This window comes from Onychostruthus taczanowskii, unplaced genomic scaffold (genome assembly GCF_017590055.1).
Source record: "Onychostruthus taczanowskii isolate IOZ18803 unplaced genomic scaffold, ASM1759005v1 scaffold29, whole genome shotgun sequence".
Taxonomy (NCBI): domain Eukaryota; kingdom Metazoa; phylum Chordata; class Aves; order Passeriformes; family Passeridae; genus Onychostruthus; species Onychostruthus taczanowskii.
This window is the reverse complement of record NW_024500239.1, coordinates 5129998-5153764: the sequence shown is the minus strand read 5'-3', so window position 1 is coordinate 5153764 and position 23767 is coordinate 5129998. Positions and strand designations below refer to the sequence as shown.

The 23767-nt window shown below is 37.7% G+C and overlaps 1 protein-coding gene across 1 annotated transcript in view; it reads right to left on the bottom strand.

Moving 5' to 3' along the window:
- The window catches only part of GABBR2 (gamma-aminobutyric acid type B receptor subunit 2), a 456087-nt gene that overhangs the window by 337146 nt on the left and 95174 nt on the right, over nt 1-23767 (bottom strand). Inside the window, exon 2 of the mRNA XM_041408112.1 lies at nt 15710-15847. Within this exon, the coding sequence (XP_041264046.1) occupies nt 15710-15847 (138 nt within the window). The remainder of the gene's footprint in view (nt 1-15709; nt 15848-23767) is intronic.

The following is a 23767-nucleotide window of genomic DNA, read 5'->3' as shown; positions in this document are numbered from 1 at the left end:
TAAAGCCTGTATTTCTAGACTGCATACAGAATCAAAAGAGACAGAAGATCTTTCTAGAAAAAAATTTTGTATCTTTAGAGTACTTTCATATATTATGTTGTGATTTCTGATTTTCTTAGGCTCAGATTTTGGTAAAATAAGGAATTCATCATCTGTGTGTTGAAGTGGTGGAGAACAACTACAGTGATTATTGGGATCTGTTCTGGAAAAACTTGCTATTAATTTCTGAAAATTTAATGTAATCAATATGTAAATTGTATAATATTCTTCCCCTTTAAGGACTTCTTGAAAGTTATCCAACAGTTTAAAGAAAAACTGAAGATTTCTCATACTACCTGAAAAACCCATTCCTGGGTTGTTTTTTTTTTCCTGTAAGACAGAAAAAATAAGTAATTTTTTCCTGTAAGACAGATAATCTGAGTGTCTATCCTGAACTAACACCAAAGAATAGACAGTATTCTACATGAACATAAGTTCAAACATACCAAATGTCACATTCTAAATTTCGTAAAAATTAAAGCTGACAACATCAGTAATACACTCTTTAAGCAGGAACAGAGATGGATTGCTCCTCTATACATAACTATAGAATGTTTTAAAATGACCCCTAAGCCACAATCAATAAGCCAGCTATTTTTTTGTTCCTGTCCTCACTGTATGTTTGTGTTGTACAAGGTAACTTCAGGTAGCATAGTGAATACAAACTCAGTTATAGGTGAAATTAAATTAATTTTCCCAGTACATGTGAGATAAATAGTGCAGAACTCAACCTGTGGGAGCTGGCTCCCAGAAGAGCACCTTGAACTCTGTGCACATTTAGCTTTCTTATAACTTGAGCTGGAAACCATGGTTTCCAGCAGAATACAGGTGCAGAAAACAAGTAATACACTAAACAGGGCATATTTAGCATATTTGGAATCCTTGGGGTAATGGAAAGTACCAAATCCTTGCTCTGCAAAGACCAGCCACATCATTCAAGGCAGCAGATCCCTACACCCATCCATGCAGACCACAGGCTGAAGAAGGGCACTGATACTGCCAAAGCAGCTGGCTATAGTTCATTATTTTTATGTGGATACATTGGCTGCCAGAATGTAGGAACACTCATATATTAAAGTCAGTGTCTTTTACAGAAGGAAGGAAGTGTAGATCACAGAACCACAGAATAAGTGAAGTTGGAAGGGACCCACAAGGATCATCAAGTACAACTCTTGGTCCTGCACAGCACCATCCCCAAGAGTCACATCATGTGTCTGAGAGTCTTGTCCAAGTCATCCTCAGGTTGATGCACTGACACTGGTTTTATCATCACCCTAAGTTCAGGGTGCCAACTACACCTTCTCCTACCTGATTTCATTGGTGCCTCACTGCACAGCAAATCACTGAAAAGGTTTGTGTGACCAGAAAAACATAGGATGTGAGCAACAGTGGCTCCATAGCCTATGGTTATGGCACTCTAAGGTGATTTTGACTGTCTTAGGAGAGAAACGAATCTCCAAATTTCTGGGAAACTGTTCTGGTTGTTTGATTTTCACAATAAAACACCAGCAACCTCTTTACTATCTTATCAGCTGGAAACATCTTAAAAGGCAACCAGAGCATTGTATTAAGGCCTGTTTCTGCAACTAAGTGACAATAACCTGTATCAGCTACAGCAAGCCTAAATAAAATGCACAAAAGAAAATTCGTACATATCCACCTGGAGCCATCTGAGAAAAAAAAAAAAAAAAGGGAACTGCCTTACACATTTAGCCATTCCTAAAATCTGGCAAAATCTCCATGAAAGTTTTTGGTTGTTTTTTTTTTTTTTTTTTTTTATAATTGGCTTGTTGGTCTTCAATGTCTAGTACTGGCTTTTTTTTTTTTTTTTTTTTTTTTTTTTTTTTTTTTTTAAATTGGCGTGTTGGTCTTCAATGTGTAGTACTGGCTTAAAACCTCAGTAGAGGCATACAACTTTCTCTCTGCTGAGCCTATAAAGTTGTTATTACAACTCTGAGGAGATTTCTCCAGATGACAATTAGACTGCAGAGCAGGAAAAAGGATTTGGCTAATAACTTTTCATTTTGTTCATTACAGCCACTTCCACAGAAGTCAATTGTGATGTTAAAATTAGAACTGCAGTTTTATATATGGTGATTCAACATGGTGAGCAGTTGCAGTATGATGAAAGACAGACATGGCTTCAGAAATACCTGGCAAACACGTACTCCGGGAACATCAGTGCTTTTTCAGAGTAATGGAATACACAGTTAGGCTCTTCAGCTCACTGTACAGCACATAGGGAGAGTTAAGTGCCTCAGGATGTGATTCAAACACATCAACCATGCTAGGCATGGGGGTGCTTAGAGCTAAATCAATGAGCCATTCCAAGCTGAGCATCTGAAATCCCACCCTCTGCAGGGCTTAAGCTGCAGGTTTCATAACTCCATGCTCTTGGGACCAAATCATGCTCTGAAAATGTGCACTCTTCATTCTTTTGCACTCTTCCATTTTCAGGTAAATTTGTAATGTGGGTATACATATTATTCCATATAAATATTGTTTAGAGCACCCTAAGATAAGTGGAAATCCATCCATTCTCTTCAGTAACCCAGACCCTCACAAAGAGCTTGTCTTTGTATCACCAAAGAAGAAGCTGAGACAGTATCACTTCCAATTCCTAGAAATTAATTTCATGAGTATAAGCACTGAGCCATGACCACCTGAGACACCTCACCGCACCTTTGATGTTTTGTGGCAAGACAGAATTGCCTTCCTCAAAGACCAAAAGCAAAGGAGGTACAAAACCAGAATTTTTATCATTGGCCACAATAATCTTGATGACAATTCAGAAAAATGGCATTTGTTTTGATCCCTCTGCTGATTTTTTTTTCCCATAATAACTGTAGAAATTGTAGTCAAAACTCCTGGCAAACTCACAAGCAATATCACCTCGGATGGGACCCCTCCTGACAGAACCCAGCATGGTGGTGGTTTACTACCAAGCAGAGATGCAGAATGAGAGACATTTATACTCTGAAGCAGTGTAGGATCAAGGGCAAAGTCTGATGGTAAGTTTATGAGATACTGGGCTTTGAGGTGTCCTCGTATAGAGGGGTTACCAAAACCCATTTCATACATGGACAAGTCTGAAGCTCTATAGAATTAAGCGATGCACATTTCATTATTCATCCAGGGAGCTGAAGCAATAATATTACCCTCGCTTTCTGAAAGCATACCTCTTATAAATGGAGCTTTTGGGGAAAACATTCAGGTAGGATTTATGTAGTCTCTGGACAGGCAGCTAAGACTTCCAAAGTAGCACTTTCAATCACTTATTCTCAGTAAACATTAATTCTAAGATTTACTGCCCAGCGATCTCTTCCCTTTACAACCATGCTAAGAATGTCATATTCTGTGTGAATTCATTTGTGACTGGAGGCACAAGCTGTCTTTCCAAGGTGATTATAATACTATAATAATCTGCTTGTAAAACAGTAGAGTATTGGGCAACAATGTTTAAGGTTTCATGTTCCCTGTTCATATAACCAGTTAGACCATAGAACTAAATATGAGACTCCCCTCTGTTGGTTCATCTGCATTAATAAATGTGGACTTCTGGACATAAAAATGAATGCCTGCTGTTCAAACGAGCAGTGTGCAAGCCGTGACTAATTGGCAAGTGCTGCCTTTAAGCCCACCTAGCACTGCTTGTGGCAATGGGAAATAGAAAAGTTAAGAATGAAGCTAACAAAGTGCAAAGCAAAAAATTATTTGCACAACGATTATTACTCAGTCTTGTTGTCTTCTGTTTCAATTCTTTAATTAAAAAATAAAACAAAAACAAACCAGCAGCTTACCTACATACCTTTTCTTAAAGCAACATTAAGTTGCAGAATTTTAGATCTCTTATTGTGATCTAACAATTGGACAGTGAATAGGAGACAAGTTAGGCCAGTGCAAGCACATTTGGTATGAGGAAGATTTGTGTTTAATTGAAGATATGCCTTCTGCCACCTTGAGTACAGTCTATGTATAAAAGGACTTTATGATTATTATGGTTGCAAAAACTGTAGCTTGAGATCTCAATCAATAAAGGTGAGCAGTCAGGCAGTGAAACTCAGGGCCCCATAGTTGCATCATTCTGCCCTTTGCTCTAACAAAGGAAAAAGATAAGAAACCATCATCTTCATTTTCTCGCTTCCTCCCGAGCTAAAACCAGCATAAAGACAGGATTTTATCACGCTGTCATACAGACTTCCAAAAGCAAGGACAAAATCACATCGGTCACAAGAGTTTTCACAATGACAACTCAAAGACTCATAATCAACATTAATGTTAATTTCATTAATCATTAGCAGATTTTTCATCTGCAACTTCACTAAATTTTAATAGTTAAGACATGAAAATTTGAAGACACAGTTATTTGCTAGGTAAAAATTACTACTTAAACTTCTGTCTCTATAGACAAATTACTTCCAGGCTGGACTGATTATAGTCCCTAATCTGTAAAATTTGGATTCCTGCATCAAGATCCAGAAATAGCATACAGGATTTTTCTATAAAAGTAAACTCTTTGTTCTGGCCCTTCCTTCACTTTTAGATTTGCAAATCAGATTATTTTTTAACTTCTCACAAGCAAGCAGAACAAAATTAAACAGGTAAAGGACTGGAGAGCAGAAAATCACAGGAAGAAAATTTCAAAGCAGGCTGCTTATGAAGCACCCACTTAAACATGTCAGCCACAATTCTGAATGAGAATGCATCCTGATGCAATGTAAGAGAATGCATTTATGTGAAACATGCCAGTGCCCACAAGCAATAGACTGAGCCATAAAAGAGACTGAGGACAGTTTTGGATAATTCTAAATAGATGTGTGTGTATGCATACATATACAGGTAGGTACACAACCTCATTATTTATTTTTCATAGTCAGTAAGAGTTAAACATAATGCGGATCATGTCCACTCCTTGCTCAGTCACTCCGCTTTTCTCAGTAGCATTCTGAGCCTTGAAAAAAGAAGCAGCTAAATTTTTCTTACCAAACAAATTTTTGGTCTGATTGTTTAAATTAAATGAGAGACGTGAGGAAATTGACCACTTTAGCAGAACTATGTCTTTATAGCAAAAAGCCCCATTATTAGCAAGGATGCATGTGTATGCCACTTTCCCAGAAGTGATCTTGTCCTTGCAGCTACAGATACCCCCAAACAGATTAGTGGATCCAATTTGTGAGTTTGTTTGGAATCATGAAAAGGTTTACTTCGGAATGGACCTTAAGGATCACCTAGTTCCAAACCCACTCGTCATGGGCAGGGACACCTTCTAATAGACCAGAGGCCCCTCCAACCTGGCCTTGAACTCTTCCAGGTAGGGGGCACCCACAGGTTCTCTGGGCAACCTGCTCCAGTGTCTCACCACCTTCACAGTAAAGAATTTATTTCTAATAATCTATCTAAACCTATCCTCTTCCAATATAAAGCTGTTACCCCTTGACTTATCTCTCTATGCTCCAGTTTTCTTGTAACCTCCCTTTAAGTATTGGAAAGCTCTTGTAAGTCCCTGGAGCCATCCCTTCTCCAGGCTGAACAAGCCCTGCTCTCTCAGCCTGTCATCACATGCTCCAGACCCCTGACCATTTTTGGGCTCTCCACTGGAAAAATGCAGAAAAACATCCAGCTTTTGATTGGCAGTTGTAGACTATTTCAGATCCAGACTGTCATCAGTCTTCTACAAGCTTTTCAAAAGGCCTATGAAGAAGAACTTTCTTGCCTTTCTTTTAATAGAACAAATTAACTCTTGATTTATGTCAGGAAGACAGTGCTTAAAATGAATACAAAATTGTAGCTCCCAAGCACTTCATGCAATATTTTAGACTGCTGGAGACCTGCCACTCCCCAGTCACATGCATACTTATTCCCTTATCTGAATACTGAAGGACTTAAACAAACCTTCCAGAAGCTGTGCCACTAATCTTTTTACTTTCAGAAAGCAAGCTGACATAATGAATCCACATCCTGATACACACTGTGCCCTCACAGTAGCTTAATTATAAATAATTATAAAATTTTCCTAGCTTAGTGTTGCATCATAACACAAACAAAGCTCATAGTGGTTATATTGTCAATCCCGCTGTAGTTTATTAATCAGATTGTGATGGGCTCTCTACTGGATAACAAAGTCTCATGGACTTCTGCAAGATAAGGGAACATGGGGACTGCCCTGCACTGGAGAAATGCCTTCCTTTGAGAATTAGGAGAAGGTGTTATGGCTTAACACAGAGTTCAGAAATTTCAAGCTACACATCTCCTAAAAAAGAAATCAAGGCAAAACAAGAAATCAAAGTAAATCTGGATTTGCAAGTACAGTTTTGGAATTAAAATCCAGAGTCAAGAAGAGATTCTGAAAGACTGGAAACAAATTATCTCAGTCACAATTCTGTACGCAAGGCTGTTTTTCCAACAGAGTCTGGAGGTTTTTAAGCTATGCTGATCATTTCTATTATCTCTGACACAGAGACTTGAGTTTTTCTATGTGTGATAACTAAGGCTAAAGAAAATAAATGTGCTTCCAAATCACTTCAGGTTTAATTAAAACGTAGCTATCACTTGCTCAATTTGCCTTATTTTTCTCCAATTGTTTCAAAACTTAACTGATGCCTGGAGAAAACATGTAGCAAAATCTGCAAGACCCCAGGAACTGTTCTCGGTGTGTCGAGTACTGGGAATACCAAAAATTAAAACAGATGTCATCTATATAGGTTTCAATCCTAGATGAATCACACACAGATGAGCCCCACAGTGATTTTAGAATCGTGCCCTTAGAACAGCTTCTGTTATGTGAGAATTCGCATTTGCTTTTCTATAAACATATCACAATTGAATTACTTCTTTAATAGAGCACAATTAAACTTTTTCTGTTTTTAAAGGCCAATAAATAGTTTATTTAAATTTCAAAATTTCTTGGCAATGACTGTTCTTTTTCCAATTTCTTGGTGTATTCGTTTGTTCTTCAATTTATGCCCAGGTGCTGTTGATGCCAAATTTGTATGAATTAAGCTATTCCTCAAAATAAGTAATTAAGTAACGGCTGCCAAACAGCATTCAGGGAAAAACAGGTTAATTTACCATATGAAAATGCTTTCCTTGTTCTGAAATAGAACAGTAACATGAAGATAAACATTCAAATGAGAGAGAATGAAACAAAGAAGTGAATTTAAGGCTGTAGGAGCCACAGTATGAAGAAACAAAATTTATCATATCAATTTTGCTTTGACTTAGCTGTCAAGTTGTATTTGTTAGTTATTATTAGTTGTTGTTGTTGTATTTGCCTTCTTATTGTGGACAGGTTTGTGTGTTTCCAAGGAAAACAGCAGCTATGGCAGAGAGTGCCACTCCACATAAGGCCACTCAAGCCAGGCTGGCCAAAGGGACTGGAGAGAAAACAACCCCAAGGCTTTCCAAGCAGGCTGTTGAGAAACAGGCCAGCAAGCTGGTTTTGTAGAGCACACTCAGTGCTACTTGTTTAAGAGACACATCACAGTAGTCACTCTGACAAGTAGCATACCAAAATAACCAATTCCAGCTTTGCAGAAATCTTAGGTGTAGTGAAGATAATCAGAAGAACCACGTTTGGGGATTAGGTGGTAAAAGAAGCTTGAAACCGATTTCCTAGAATATTTGAATAGAATATTCCTAGAATATTGCAATAAAATATTTCCTAGAATATTGCAATAATCAGAGAAATACAATATTATAGTCTGAACATTTTGAAATAAATTAATAATGATTGCCAAAAAACAGCCAAAAAGTGCTAAGTGATTTACAGTAAAATAAGATAGCTTTAAATCAATATAACCTTTAAAGCAGAAAAACCATATACAGATGGACAGATAATTAGCATCTGATCTCCCTGAGATAGCTACAATGAGAGAGAAACAAGATTTGTAGAGTCAGGCAGTGGGGAAAACACAAGATGCAGTTCAAAATTCAGTGCTGCTATTGTTGAGAAACTATAAAAATGCTCCCACTAAGCAATGGGAAATTCTAGAAAAGTTTTTGGGTCACAGAGTAATGAAACCAATGGGATTAATTAATCAAAATGTGATTCTTTGGGCTGGCGTAACTGTGAATAAATCAAATATTATCATTAATGGGGCATTAGTGTCACACAGCTACATCCCCACAAATTGTATGACATTTCCCAGAAAAAAAGTCAAGTGAAAACCCAATGCTAGACCGAAATTTAGCAGCACTTTTGTCCAGTGGGTTAAACCATTAAAAAATAAAAAAAACCCAGACATTTGACAAGGTACTAGAAAATTTCACAAAAATAATCTCAAATCTGAAAAAGAAATAGGTCTACATCACAGTCATCCTTATTCAGCACAAAGAAGATGCTGAACTACAAGTGATTTTACAAAGAAGCAAATCTTAAATCTGCCTATCATATCAGGACAGGGAAGAGGAGAGAAGGAAGAGAGGGGAACCAAAACTTCCCCTCCACCTCCCCTCCTATAACCCTCCAGAAAAGGCAGCAGCAAACAGCAGCCGGAGGGAGCACTAAGGGGTACCTTTGTAGCAGGGAAGGAAGCCCTGTGATAGCTGCAAGGTGCAATGCTTAAGCATTTTTGTAAGTAAGATTCTACCTGGCAAGGCTATCCTAGCTGTGGGGCTGCAAAAAATCCATGAGAAAAGACTTCAGGCCTGTTTAATAGAAATGAACACAATGGGAAAGAAAAAAGAACAACTGGAAAAAAAAAATCCAGCAATACCAGCAGTGAGACAATAAAAAATTACATGGAGGGGAAAAAAAAAATCCCTAAATACCAAAGTACACAGACATTATTTATTCTAATTATAAATTAACCTGGATATTTTAAACACCTTACAAGAATGTGTGTTGGCATTATAACACAAGGCTTTGTATTTGAAAAAAAATCCATGCTTATGTATTACACTGTGTGTTTGGGGTATTTTTAATGTATTTTATTTTTGTTCAAGAGACCATTCAGATTCAGACAGAGGGAAGATCTTATTTGTTCAGAATTAAATGTTTTCCCAAGCTTATATTATACTGCAAAACCAAGTGACACCCTTGCCTTTTCAGGGTGTTTCTGTTACTGAGTCCATCATTCATTCATTTAATATTATTGATCCAACACTAAACAAAAGTGATTGAATGAGTATGTGCAAACAGTTAAGAAGAAGAAAAATAATAAAATAAATAAATAAAAATGAGGGTTTTTTTCCTGCCAGAGCATGCAAATCATGTTAGAATAAATATGCAGGTACAGTCTTGAGCTGCTTTGACCTAACTCTAGAGCTTTATTAAAATACTTTTATTCACACTTTGTGTAATGAACTGAACCTTAGACATTAGATCAAAGGCAAAAACTAGACTGTGTATTATAGTTTTGATGTTTTCTGCAGGACAAACAAGATGAATACAAACAGCTAATCATATTTATATAAAAGTGAACACTGGACAAAAGCCAGTTTCAAATTGATGGAAAGACAAGTTCTGCCACAGAATCAATGTCATACATTTAGGCAGAAGGTGAAAAGAAGAGAAAAGAAGGTCCTACTGTATCTTGCAGTGTGTTTGAAATTTAGGATGTGCACTTCTTGCCATACATCAGCCTAGAAATTTTCTGAAATTTGCAATTTAAACTTTGTGGACCACATTTCTGCTCTTAACAGCAAAGTGATGCAAACATCTCCCCAGGAGTACAGCTGCAGTAATGAACAGGGACTCAGCACCCCTGTGAAAGGACCTTTGTCACTAAAGTTATTCCTTTGCCCTAGACCAGTCTTTCTTGCTGTACTGCCACATCCATTTCTCTGAGCTGAAAGGTGAACATACAACTGCTTCCACGTCTGCCCTACCTTGTGCAGATACACACACTGACACACAGCCTAATTAGCAGGTATGGCACTGATCATCTTCTTCAACCCCCCACGCATGCTCTTCTCCAGCAGCAAGTGCAAATCTTCAGGAGGGTTCATCAATAATGGCAGGGGCTCCTGCTGGCAACTTGTATCAGGGGGAGGATTTGCAGAACTAAAAGGTCTGTGTCCCTCCAAATTCACCACAGCTTCTCTCAAATGAGGAGAAAATTCACAGGAAATTCTGCCTGAAGGTCAGACCTAATCTGCTTTTCTCCTGCTCCTGGGCATTCCTACAGAGAAGTGAGCCTAACTTCCTTCTGTGCTCAGCTAACTCCTGAAAGCAGGACCAGAATGTCCTCAGGTTTGCACCTTATATAATAAGACCTCAAGAGGTGTCTTTCCCTCATGCACTTTGTCTATTAAAAGCACAACACAAATACAGAAAATCTATAAAATCCCTCCAGTCCCAGGAGAAAAAAAATAGGAAGAAGGAAAAAAAAAAGATTACAATAGTGAATTATGGGCCAAGAAGACAAAGACTCTAGTTTGTTGGTGCATTGGGTCATATTCCAGTGGGAAGAAGGCCTCTTCAAGAGGGACTGCCTGCATCACATAGATAGAAGTAGCTAATCTTCTTAGCCAAAGACTACTTTAAATGCCCTTTTCATTACTCAAACTAATAATACATGAAAATTGTGCAGTGAAGGCAAAAGTAGCACAAACTCACTGTACTGGAGCAAACATGATGAAAAAGGCTAAAAAGAAAATGAAACACCACCTTCTTCTATCAAATGTTTATGTGTTCATGATGGAGGTCCAGGTAACAAGTATAAGGATTTAGAAATTCAGATATTAACAAGAAGAAATTTGATTCAGTGGCCAGTATAGTACTGTATATACTGTGATGACCTGCAGTACTTTCATGGTAAACCACATCATTTTAACCTGAACATAGCTGTGAAATTCTGTGTTAACAGTAATTTTGATGAGTAACAGACACCTAATAAAGCCTCGTTTCTTACAGATACACGTATCCTAGGCTTCTACAAACACACGGACACATACCTCAGCTCCTACTTCATACCCTTCTGATTTTCATCCTTCCTTTGTGTTTCTTCATTTTTTTTCTGCTTTTTTTTTTTTAACAATCTTCTCAATCCAATCAATCTCCTTTACATAAAAAGCAGCAGAACCCTTCTGATTTTCATCCTTCCTTTGTGTTTCCTCATTTTTTTTCTGCTGTTTTTTTGTAACAATCTTCTCAATCCAATCAATCCCCTTTACATAAAAAGCAGCAGAAGATGTAGGACATCACAGCACAGCTGGCCCTAAGCTCTCTGCACTCATATTACAGCCTCCTCTTCATTCATGTGGATCCCTGTCCACAGAAGCTCATTTCCACAGCAATGTGTAGAAGCTAACAATCTTTGGGAAATCCCTTGTTAAAACTGGGTTGCAATTGGCCATTGGTCAGAAATTCCTGGGAGGAACTGACAGTGCAATCACATCAGCCTTGTTTCAGAAGGAAAGCAAAAGCTAGAAACATCACCAATTTTCCTGAACACCAGCAGCCTTTTCAGTAATTCAGAGATGTGACTTGAATACCTATGGATCTCTGGGACAATAAAACAAATCTCAGGGTAGGCTCTTTAATATCCAATCACATGAGAACCAGGAATTTTCCCTTTCCACCCCCCCTTTCTAACACAGGAACTCATCCTATATTAATATGCCCAAGAGTGAGCAGTAATATATCATGATTAGGGTACCTATAATTTTGTTAGAAAACTTTCCAACATGAGATGCTGAATCCAAAATAAGGTTCTTCAGTTTTGAATGTCATTACAATCTAATCACTGCATTGCCTGAAGGAGTTACTTGCCTAGAAGCCAGCAGTTATGACTAGATTACATAAAATATGTAGAAACAGAGGATATTCTGAGGAAGCACAAAAATTTATACTTTGTTTCTGGCAGAAGCTTAATTTCAGAGTTAAATGAAATTGTAAATGAAGCAGGCTGTAAGAGTACGTCAATGGCACAATGGCAGAAAAAGATGAATCTCCAAAATTGAGAAAGAGTTCCACAGATTAAGAGAGATGACCAGTGTGGTCAAAGTCCTAATGCTGATTAAATGTTTGTGTTAACAAAACAATTAGGAAAAGTGAGAGATGACAATGAAAAACAGGAGAAGCAGCAATCTATGTAAAATGGATACTTTTGCCACTGTAAGAAATTCACATGGATATAACAGGTGATGGATATACTGAAATGGAAGAGAAAGACTGAATAACTAACGATCTCCTCCATTTCACAGTAACTGGATACTATCAGGAATGCTTCAATGTATAGGATAAAAATACTTAATTTTTCTTTTGCAAGATATTAAGAGATACTCTTCATGATTCTTCTTCACTCTTTAATTGCCTTGAATACATGTTGAAAGAGCATGGGGGTAAGAGTAATATGTAATAATTTGACATTGTTGTATTCCCCCATAGAACAGCAACTTTCCACTATTGTGCCTTTAAGGCCCACCCTCAAAGGCACAGGATATTATTGGCACTTTTAAACTAAACCACTGAAAGTTCAAACTGATTCCACTCCACAGCCTGGAGATCAAAGATGCACATGCAGCCTCCAACCCATATTCAGACTGTCACTCAACAAAGGACTGCTGGCCCACAGAGATTACCCACAGAGAGGCTTTTCATTTGAGAGGCTAAGGAATGGGTGCCTGCATTTGTCCTGCTAACAGAATATCTGTTCAAAAAACATTTTCCAAGTTGTGTCACCTAGCATACCTCAGTGAAAGTCCTTCAGGTTGACATAAGACTTTGCAGATTAAAACAACTTGCTCCTTTCACAGATATGAAATGCGCCATTTAAAAAAAATTAATTTTGTTACAGCTAAGAGATAATTAAATCAGCCAGCAGTTGAAGGCAGCTAATTGAGAGCACAAATTCCCTAAATCTGAATTTGTAAAAATGGAGTAAAAAGAGTAAAATGTAAAAATTTGTAAAAATGGAGAAGGAAAAGTACGTGTTTTTTGATATGACATGGAAATATGTCACCTTCAGACTGAGACTTTTCTCAACCTCTATAATCTTCCCTATTTCACAGTGTTGAAGGCTGTCAGTGACCTGATTTAACCAGTTAAGTAAAAATACACTATCATTATCAAAAGCATACAGGAAGGAGAGTAGAGACTGAAGCTGCCTTGCAAGAATCTATTTCCTTCCCCTCCCTCACCACTACTGTAATTGCTTGAGTAGAAAATTCAATACGAAAATTTCCAGCACATTTATACTCTTGGCCTTTTGTTTCACTGTTTAGTTTTGGCAACTTCTTATTGTAGAGAATGGAGAAGAGGCAGAAAAAAAAAATTCATCCAAACAGAGGAAAAGCAGTCACCCAGTAACTTGGAAATCAGGGCTAAAAGGCTTTCAGAATGGTTTTGCAGCCAGCAAGCCTCATATTCTATTTGGTCAGGAAAGTAATTTTTCTTTTAGTTATATTGTATTATTCTTCTTCTTTCATCCCTGTTTTTCCCAAGACTACCAGTATCATCCTGCTTTTCTCTTGCGTGTTAGAGAGTCAATACTTTGCTGAACCTCATGACACCTGTGTAAATCAAATCAAATGTCCCTCCTAGGGTTAAGAGCTTTGTTTTCATGGCTGCAGGCACAAGGACTGGGACAGGGCTTTGGAGTCAGACATCCAAATGAAAATCCTCTATTCAATAATACAATGTCAGGTTAGTTTTTGTCTCTGTGATGTTTTCCCTCTTCCTGACTGCAACATGAAAAGACTTCATCATCATCATCATTTCATAAAACAATTTATGCGAGTTTGCTGTGATTCCTTGAGGTGAAGTCTCAAGTTTTGAGGGAGGACAGCCTTGTATTTTATCAGGCTGAATATTATTGCTCCACCTCTGAGAACCACAGATTTCTACCTTCTCTTTCAAATTATGCTTTTAATCAGAGACACTTATGACAGTGGATCCTGAGGAGTGGAAGGATTTGTACTCTGTTTCCCCACTATCTCATACATACTACATCTGCTGATTTGCAGATACACATATTGCTGTCACTATATGACACAACACTTTCACAGACAATATTGAGATTATTGCCATTGCTGCTATTCCATTTACTAAACCTTGCCACAATTCCCAGCCATGCTGCTGTGGTTTTTTTCATCCTTCAGCCAATCACGGTATAAAAAACCTGACATAAAGAGCCATTTTGCCCTGTGAGGATTTATCTAGTGCCCACAGGATACTAAGCCCAAGCAGTCAAGAACACCTTGATGAACTGATATCATAAATAATGTTTAAGACATAGTCACAGCTATAGTGGTTAAACACAGAGAAATAAATGTTCACTGGTAGCAATACTTCATACCATTCTATAATTGGACATATACATTGACAAATTCAGGAATTTAAAAGCTTTCTAATCACCCTTCCTCAGACTAACAACTTCATGAAAAAATTGATTTCCAGATTCTATCAGGCAGAACTTGACTGCAAATGAAAAGATTTTTAGCACAATGAAACCCAGCTGTTTAAAACATTCTACGTCATACAGAAATTCCATGTGACAAATTTAAAAAAAAACCAAAAAAACAACAGAGTTCCAGCCACATACTTCATTATAGGTCATGAACTAGCCAATTTTAAGAGACAGTGTTAAAGGCTAGTTTCAAGGCTTCTGTTATTTTCTCCATTCTCCCCAGAGACAGACTATTATTTGGTTTCCACAGAGGGATTGCTTTTTATATCAGAAAAAAAATCCCAAAGCAGAAGGAAAAAATATCTGATCTGACAAGCATTGCAAACACAGTTAACAAGCTACTTTAATTATCCTCCTAAGATTTTCCCATTTGTACTCTGATCATCATCTTCTTCACAAACTTAATTATGCCTCATTTGTTCTTGCTGCACTACTCTCAGTGAGTATTCCAGGTGGAAAAGAGAAGCCTGTTTGTAACTGTAACCTCAGGTAATTGTTATGTATTTTTTATTTTGCTATAGAATAATTTGGAGTTTTTAAGAAAAAAAAAAGTACAGGATCATCTTTGGGCAATATGAATATTCAGTAGAAAGCCAGGGTATTTCCACATCAGAAAAGCAAAACTCAATGGCTATGTGATCAGCCATCCATCTGAAAATTATCACTAGTCAAATGATTGAATAAATGAAGAAAATCATGCTGTTATAATCTGCATTTTAGAGATTAGTATTAATAAATTCTGATTCCTCAGCAGAGGAAACCTTTCCACAAACTTGACCTTTGAGAAAGTCAGAAAGAAGAGCAACTGGGAATAAATGTGCTTCGTGAGTCAAATACTGAGACATGAACCTAGTCACTATTTAGAATTTATGCACTTCCAGCACTTTTAAAGTGCATAGAAATTACTGTGTTCTGACTGAGTACAGACTGAGTAAATACCCTGAAGTACCATAATTTAAGTCCTGATGAGTTTCTTCTAACTTTTCTGAAGTCCTAGGTTTTCCCCCCTACTTTGCCTGAACTTGATTTAAACTTGGTTGCTTTTTGAGACCTATTATTTTTATTTAATTAACCTACTGAGACACATGATTGCTGCCTCAAACTCCCAAGCATTTTTGAGTACAATAAAATGCCAACCCCTAAAATCTAGCATTATATACAAGTAACTAATCTTTACACATTAACGGCCCTTCAAAACTGAAACATAAAAATTTCACAAAATTCCAAGTTTTAAAAGCATCAGAGCTATGTTTTTATTTTTTTTTTTTTAATTCAGAGACACAAGACAGCATTAGAATATATTCCATTCCATGCCTTACCTGAACCAAATTCCATCCCTTCAGAGATTCAGCAATGATAGAAGTAACTGTTGCACATACACCGCCAAAAACCATCAGATGATTAGGTCCAAATTTTATTGCATCGTAGAAGGCTTTGAGTCCTTTTGCATTGTCACACTGGAAAAAAAAAAAAAGAGGGAGACAATATTCAATGTCACAAATAAATTAACTAAAAAATAAACTGCTGAGTAGTTGGGCAAGGAAAAAAATCAGGTGTTCCACAGACATAAACATAAGACCTAAACCGGAAAAATTAGAGCACTCTCTTCTGGACGCCTAATCAGCCATAGTAAGAGAACAGCAAAAACGCCTCATTATGATCTACAAAACAAAAATTTTGGTACCACCACTGGACAAATAACAAAAATGTCTGCTAACAAATGGCTGACCAAAACGTTTTTAAGTTTACATTATAAGCAAAACTTGTAACACCGGATTGTCAGCAGAGCATCCATAGTTGGAGGAAAGTTTGACGCTACTGATGGTCACTGTAAAAAAAGTCCTGTCTTTAAAGAAGACTCCTAAGGAGCTTCTAGTTAAAGTCCAGCCTCAGTATTCTGTGCAAAAATATGTAGCAGAGAACCTGTCATTTAGAAGCGTAGCACCAAGTCTTCAAAAGATAACAAAATATTCTTTTGAAGTGCTAAGAATTAATTGTTCTGCTGTCATAGCTCGAAGAACTTTGAGCAGTACGCTGGGCTTGATGACATTCTGAGGTCCTTCTAACCTGACCTGTTCTTGGCTTCCCTGATAATTAGTTTGATCATTATTTCAGGTGTAGAGGTTTTTACTGTAAAGTGAAATCAAGACTGAAAATTAAGGAAAAAAGGCTCATGCTAGTCAGTATTGCAAAAGATATATCAATGCTTAAATAAAGTAGTAGTAATAATTCATAATAACCCTAATTCCTGAGCTTGCAATAGAGTATTTATAAATTATGTGCCTGAAGGTTGAATTTGATTCCAAACCATACTGGAAGTCAGGAGTACCAATACCAGAGGAGTACCGGAGTATAACAGCAGCTGCCAATGCTCCACTAACAGCCAGTCCTATCTCTTTTTGAAACACAAGTTTTCTGCCCTCTTTTGCCTCCTCTGCAAAGTCTTCCTTGTATATACTCTTTATAAGAACTATCACACACCAGCCTCCGATATTTCATTATGACTATTCAATAAAACAGTTCATTTACTATCAGCATCCAAGTAGTAATTGTATTGCATTCTGCAGAGAGAATAAAGATTTTGACTAAGAAGTTTGGAGGCTTATATTAATCTCCTTACTGAATTAATATGCTAAAAGAAAAATTATTATATTTGCATTCTATCTGCAAGAATAGAATTATTGCTCCCACTTATTCAAAATGATACAGATATTTAATGAATAGACTCTCTTAAATTGCATAATACAGCCAAAAGCTTTCTTTCTTAATGCAGAAAAAACCCCAAAACTTCTCAGTACAGCAGAGGTTCCCCTGTCAGTTTAATGTGCTGGTGACAAGCTCACATTGTGAGGGAATTAAGACTGTGATCATTGGAAGAAGCAGCATTCTCCATTCTTACTCCTTCACTTCCTACTTAAAGACCAGTTTATTCCAAGTGCAACCAGAAGGCTTAGCTGCTTCTTAAATCTAAAAGCAGCCAAGGACACAACAGCTTTAGGTATCTGCACTTAACTAACATTTAGCCAAGTCTTTTCCCTTGGCTGCCTTATCACATGAAGCTGCACCAGAAGAGATTGCCGAACTGGTTTTCATACCAACTTAAAACCAGTTACTATAATTTTTTTTTAATTAGGTCACATTTAAAATGCATCACTAAGTAGCAGTTTGAGAAGAATACAAGCCATCTATGAAATAAAAATTATATCAATAGTAAAATAACTGTCCGAAGTTGCAGCCAGTGAAGGGCCATGTACATGAAAAATTACGAATAAATAAATGATAAGGACTTATGGTATGTTATCTGAAGTAAGATCCACACTAAAACCCACCCTTACATCACAAAACATTTGATGCATTTTTAACTGCTATTTGCCTACAAAATGTTTCTCACTGCAGTAAACTTAAGAAATTATGGGTTGCAGGAGGTCAACTTGCTGGGAGGTCCAGAATTGGTATAAGGTCAGTCTTTCTTATTTGATTTTTCATGGTATATTCATAACTGTGAATATACCATGAAAGCATGACAATAATCCCTTTTCAATTACACAGCAATTCTCTTGGAAGGTATGCCAAAATGTTTGCTCATCTGTCCCAAAGTGAAAGGTTCACACTGCTGAGATATATTACTGATCAATCAAAAGTACCTCTAATAACACCTGGGCTTCTCTTCAATGTGATACAGTTAAAAAGCTACCATGTTTTCACCTTTGTACTTTCATCCTGACTAGTCTCAGTTCTCTCTCTTCTAGACCACCATGAATAATTAGACTCTGCCTATTCCTTGAGCAAAATTGTCCTAATAGTCTAAACTATGTCTCAGAGATAAAGAACAAGAACTTAATACTGTGTCTGGGCACAACTGGACAGAATTGAAAGGAAAAATGAGAAAGATGGGAGAAAGCAGACTTTCACATTTGTTTAATGTCACCTTTCACAACATACACTGTGTATAACATTCTTCCCTGCAAGCAGCAGAACAGTCTGTCACAAGCATTAAAAAATAAACATTCAGATAAAAATAATAGCCCTACCAAGCCAGACAGACAAGCAGGAGAAAAGGTTTCTTCCTGCCTCTAGTCTGAGGAACGTATCCTTAGCGAGCTCCTGAAGCCCTGTGAACAACTGGATTTTCTCAGAAATCCCAGGTGGCCACTGCCACTGCTCATGGTCTTCAATTCCCAAACCCTACATATGTAACAGTAAAAGAGGGCAGTGCTGTTGAAAGACAACAATTCCTGAAATTCCCATCATATTGCCACCCAACCACTTCCTTGGTTGTCTCCAAGTGACTCCAACTAGGTCCAGGAAAAACCCTTTGCAGCAATCGACTTACGAGACAACAGAAGACTGCATAAGAACGAAATCCACATTAAAAAGCAAAGGCTAGAAAGTCCTGGCCACATGTCGATGACAAGAAGCTGACTGTCTTACTAATTGTAGCATGACTGATAGCAATGAAGGGGAAAGAATCCCTAATAAAAAGTCACGATCTTGTACCATGAAAAATATAATCTGAAGGAGCCAACACTGCTTTTACCACCAAGTTTTGATATTTTGCCTGAATTGTCATCAACGTATCTACTTCACTGACCTGAACTGCAGCCAGCTCACTTTCAAGCCATGTATAAAACCAGGCAGCTATGCTGTGCCCCTGAATTTGACTGCACGTTGAAACACTGACCATGGTTGCAATAGGTTTATTAAAACCAGAATTTCAAGTATATGTGATTTGTCACTTATCACAACTTTCTTCAGGAGAAGGGGCTGAGAACTGCCTACCCCAAACACATTAATTCCTGTGCTTAGTTTCAGCCAAAAGCCAGGAATAAGCAAAATATAAATAGCAAACATACATATTAATGAAATAATTACATTAAGTGTATCTCTTAACACACTGACTTGATACAGATTACCTGGGAAATTCACATGGAAAAATACAACCAAATCACTAAGCAAAGGTTTGTGAAGTGTCCTGCCTCTTGCTGTGACGTAAGACAGCTAGCATCTGACAAAGCGTGCATAGAAGTACCTATTTTAATTAGGAAAAACAGCCAGATGAACTGCTGCATGGAGAAGAGTCAAACGAATTTGTGGATTGAAGTGTGAACCTTCCTGAATCCTCTTCAGAGGAGCAGCTGACAAATAAAAACTCTAATCCTCCACTGGGAAAAGGATGTGAATACACTGGGAGGGAGAACTGCCTGAGGCGTTAGGGGTGCACGTGGGCAAGAAACATTTCTGGAGAGAACAGCACAGCAGCTGAATACACAGGAGAGACCTCCCATCTACCCAAAGGCCCAGCTGGGAGAAAGGATGTCCCATGTGAAGACCCCACATCAGTGAAGTCAGGAGAAGCAGCAGGACTGACCTGTGAGGGTTGCTGGCTGCCAGGAGAGCTGACTGGCAGAGAGAGAAAGAAACCCCGGGGTGTGCACTGAAATCCTCATGGCCATAAGCATAACACACTGCAAGTCCTTGGTGCACAGAACAGAAATTCGTGTGGCTCTCTTACACTAAAAAGTTTTGCCAACTCCATAAAATTGATAGGTTTGAGTAATTACAGAGCTAGCGCAACAGCAGATACTTGCAATTTAACTGACCCTGTCAGAGTTGCGCAGCAGTGAGCATTGCAGGGATAGATACACTGGTCACATGTGTGATTATGTTTAGATTTCTAGCTGTTGGATAGCTATGCTGAACTGTTTCTCAGCAAGCTGCATTCTGGCACAACTATATTTTTTCTGAGTAAAAGTAAACATGGGGAACTATTTTAGTGTCTATTGAGCTACTGACAATTGATGTTAGAGAGCCTTTATGAAAAGAAGGACTAACAAACAGCTGTCATCTGCACAGTAAAATATCCAACTTTATCAAGTGATATCAGAGCTTTCAGCAGCAATCTGCCCTAAATGCTCATAAATATATTAAAGTACTTTTGAACAGAGAGAACAAAGGTACAAAGCCTTATTCCTATCCTCTGCAAAACCTTGCCTAGAAACTATTTTGTGTTACAACATGAGCTCAAGCAGAGCTCAGGTGAGGAACACCAACAATTATTTTAATTTAATTTTCAATGACTTCTTTAAAGCCATCAATAAATACAGAGAATTTAGTGAAGAACATATAGACAACTGCTCAGAGCTACAAAAAATGTCAATCAATTTGGCAAACTCTGCCTGCTTTATCTTGGGCAGGGCATGCTTCCCCTGAGGTTTCTCTCTGTTTTCAAGTATCTGCAATTTTGGTACCTTAAAAGCCATCTCAATTATATTTTTGCATTTAATTGCTGTAGCTGGATTTTCTTTCCATGAGTTTGTACGACTGCTCTTGGAACCTCCACTTTGACAACCACAGCATCTGGTGACAACATAATTATCCATTGAAAGAAAAAGCACTACTTTTCAATTGTTCTAGAATACTTCACACTGTGCAAAGTAGGTGTGAGATGTCTTGCCAGCGGATGTTATGAATGCTAAAAGCTCACAAATACATGAAATTAAATTGGACTAGTTCATAGATCAAAAAATTAATTCAAAACTTCTTAATGGAGAGATGGCAACTTTCTCAGGAAACACCTGAACCACAGATTTTTGGCAGCCAGGATACTATTCTAGGGAAGCAGGACCAAAATCTCACCCTTTCCTGCTGATGAACTGACAATGCCAAGCACTTGCATTAAGTCTGGTTTGAACTGCTATAGGCATTCCCATGTTCTGCATTTGAAAAACAAAAGCAACCCCTTTCCAGCAAGTACACTAAACTTCTCTGTCTTAAAACTGAAGTTAATTCATCCCAAACAGCGGGCTTCTTCTGTATGTGATTTCTCTATCAAAATTTAACTAAAATATGCAATCATCTTTAGCAGTCATATTTGGTTTTGCTTTAGAAGGACTGACAACAGCAAAGGAGGACTTAATCTATTCAGTGAATTATTTCCCATTAAATTAACTCTCTTACCTTGACATCTCTTGACATACTTCTAGAGTTTATCTAGCAACTTCTTTATCTGATTCTGCCTGCTGCACAGCTCACCCAGTGCTACCTCTAAGGTACTGGTGCTTGGCATCTCATTTAGCAGCTTATATTGTGCCTTAGGTGTCACCAGCCTCATTAATGACTGATCCCAAAGCAAGGGGGACCACTCGCTCCTCCATCCCCTTATGTCCTAAGAGCCATGTGGAGGTTCAGCCTCTTTCTCAGTGCCATTTTCTTTTTCCTCAGTTCACTGTTTGGAACTGAGTCCACCAAGCAAGATAAACAAAGATTTCCTGTCTCTCCTTATGAGAGAAGCATATTTACTTTTCCCAACAATACCCTTTTTTATTATATGACTTATATTTTCAGTCTCGATACTATTTCTTGGAGTATATAACATTTACACTGAATGATTCCAATTTAAGAACTCCAATATTAAATGGAATTGGGATGTAGCAAATAGATAAAACCTGTGTAATCAAAACTGACTCTGTGTTTCCATCCCGATTAAATATGCAATAGTAGCAGATATCAATTTGACTTACTCTTTTCAGACTAAACTTGCATTCAGCTTGAAAGGTGAAATCTTCCCTCAAACAAAGGTAAAGCTTTTCCCTGATGTGTAGCTGTAACACACACAGAAGTTCAGAAGGCCATCAAGAAACATTTTGTGTATTTGTGATATGAAGATCACTCCCTTTTAATACTGCAACTATTGGGTTTATGTGGCAAGGTTTTGGTAGCAGAGGAGCAGCAGGGATGACTTCTATGAGAAGACACAAGGAGTTGCCCCCAGATTTGTCCCCAGAACTGACAGCCAGTTCTGGCCAGCTCCAAAACTGCCCACTGCCCAAAGCTGAGCCCATTCAGCTGATAAAACTCTGTGATAACACATTTAATAACAGGCAAAAAAAACCCCTCCAATGCACAGCAGCTGTAAAGAGGAACAAGAAAAAAAAAAAAAAGTGAAAGCAACAGCCCTGCAGGCACCAAGGTCAGTGAGGAAGGAGGGGCAAGAGATGCTTCAGGTGCTGCAGCCCATAATGAGACAGGCTGGCCCCCCTGCACCCCATGAAGCAGAGATCCACTGTATTTTTTTTTTTCTCCTGGCTGTACCACTACTCCTGTGCAGGAGTTGTTTGAGGGCTATACAGCAGTGAAATTCATAATTCAGGTAACACTGGCCAGGATGTGTGCAAGAAGTTGAGCCGGAATTCAAAACATGAATATCTTCTTGTGAATTGCTAACAGTAAGCTAACTTCTGGGCCTTAGAGAGAGCCTATTGTGCAAAATGAACAATTAGTCAGATCCCACAGTATAAGTTACTGAGTTTTAGCTGGAGTGTTCTGCAGTTGGACCTGTCATCTTACCTGAATCAAACTGATGTTAGTTCAAGTATTCCTGGACCAGAGGGGATTTTATAACACCCGTATCACATTGGCTCACCCACAACATACAGTCCATTTTGTTTAACTTAGTCACTTCTGCATCAATCTAATAAAATATTACACAAGATAATTTAAAAAATCTGTAAAACCATCAGCATAAATTGAAATGAATGGATGCCCCCAAAAATCAATGTCTTCTTGAATTAGAATTTTTTCCAAGTATCCTTAAAGCTGCTTGTGGATGTTCACATTCACAGTTTTATGGCATAAATATATAAAACACAAAATTAAGTCTTGTTACAGTATTGGGTTTTTCTTCTGACATTCTGGTGCTCAAACACCTAGCAGATATTTTTGAAAATTCAGTGTCAACAGGGAGACAAATACCTTGCTTAATTCTTCCTCCCAACCTAACCTATACTACTCCACTGCCATTACATTTCATGGAAATAAGTGGAATTATGGAAAAACATAAAATTCCAGAGGAACAGTAAAATAATATCTCCAAACATATTTAGAAAACATAATAATGTATTCTGGTTTTGAGAATAAGCCAGCTTGACTTTCTACAACTATTCCAATTTTGACCAAAAGTTCAACATTACAACGGTTTCTAACAAAACAAAGAATTATTTTAATTATTCAATAATTGAGGAAAATATCTTCAGACTTTATTTTTACCAAAATACTTTTTAAAATGCCCCTATGAAATCAGATATGTTTTTGCATTTAAGTAACCTCAAAAGGTGTTAATTGCATCAGACACTTGAACCCCAAGATCATTATCACTTAAATTTATTGTTGCAATCTACTGATTATTTTGTTGTCTCTCAGACATGCTGTAGTAGAACTACAAGGTGTTTGCCAGCTCTTGCTCAAGTACAGACTGAGAGCTAAGGGAGACAATACTGGCAGGTTCAACACAGAGTCACCAATGTCAATTCCAGGATTTTGCACTTGTCTCTTATTTTTTTGGGGTTTTTTTCATTATGACCATTTATTATTTATCATTA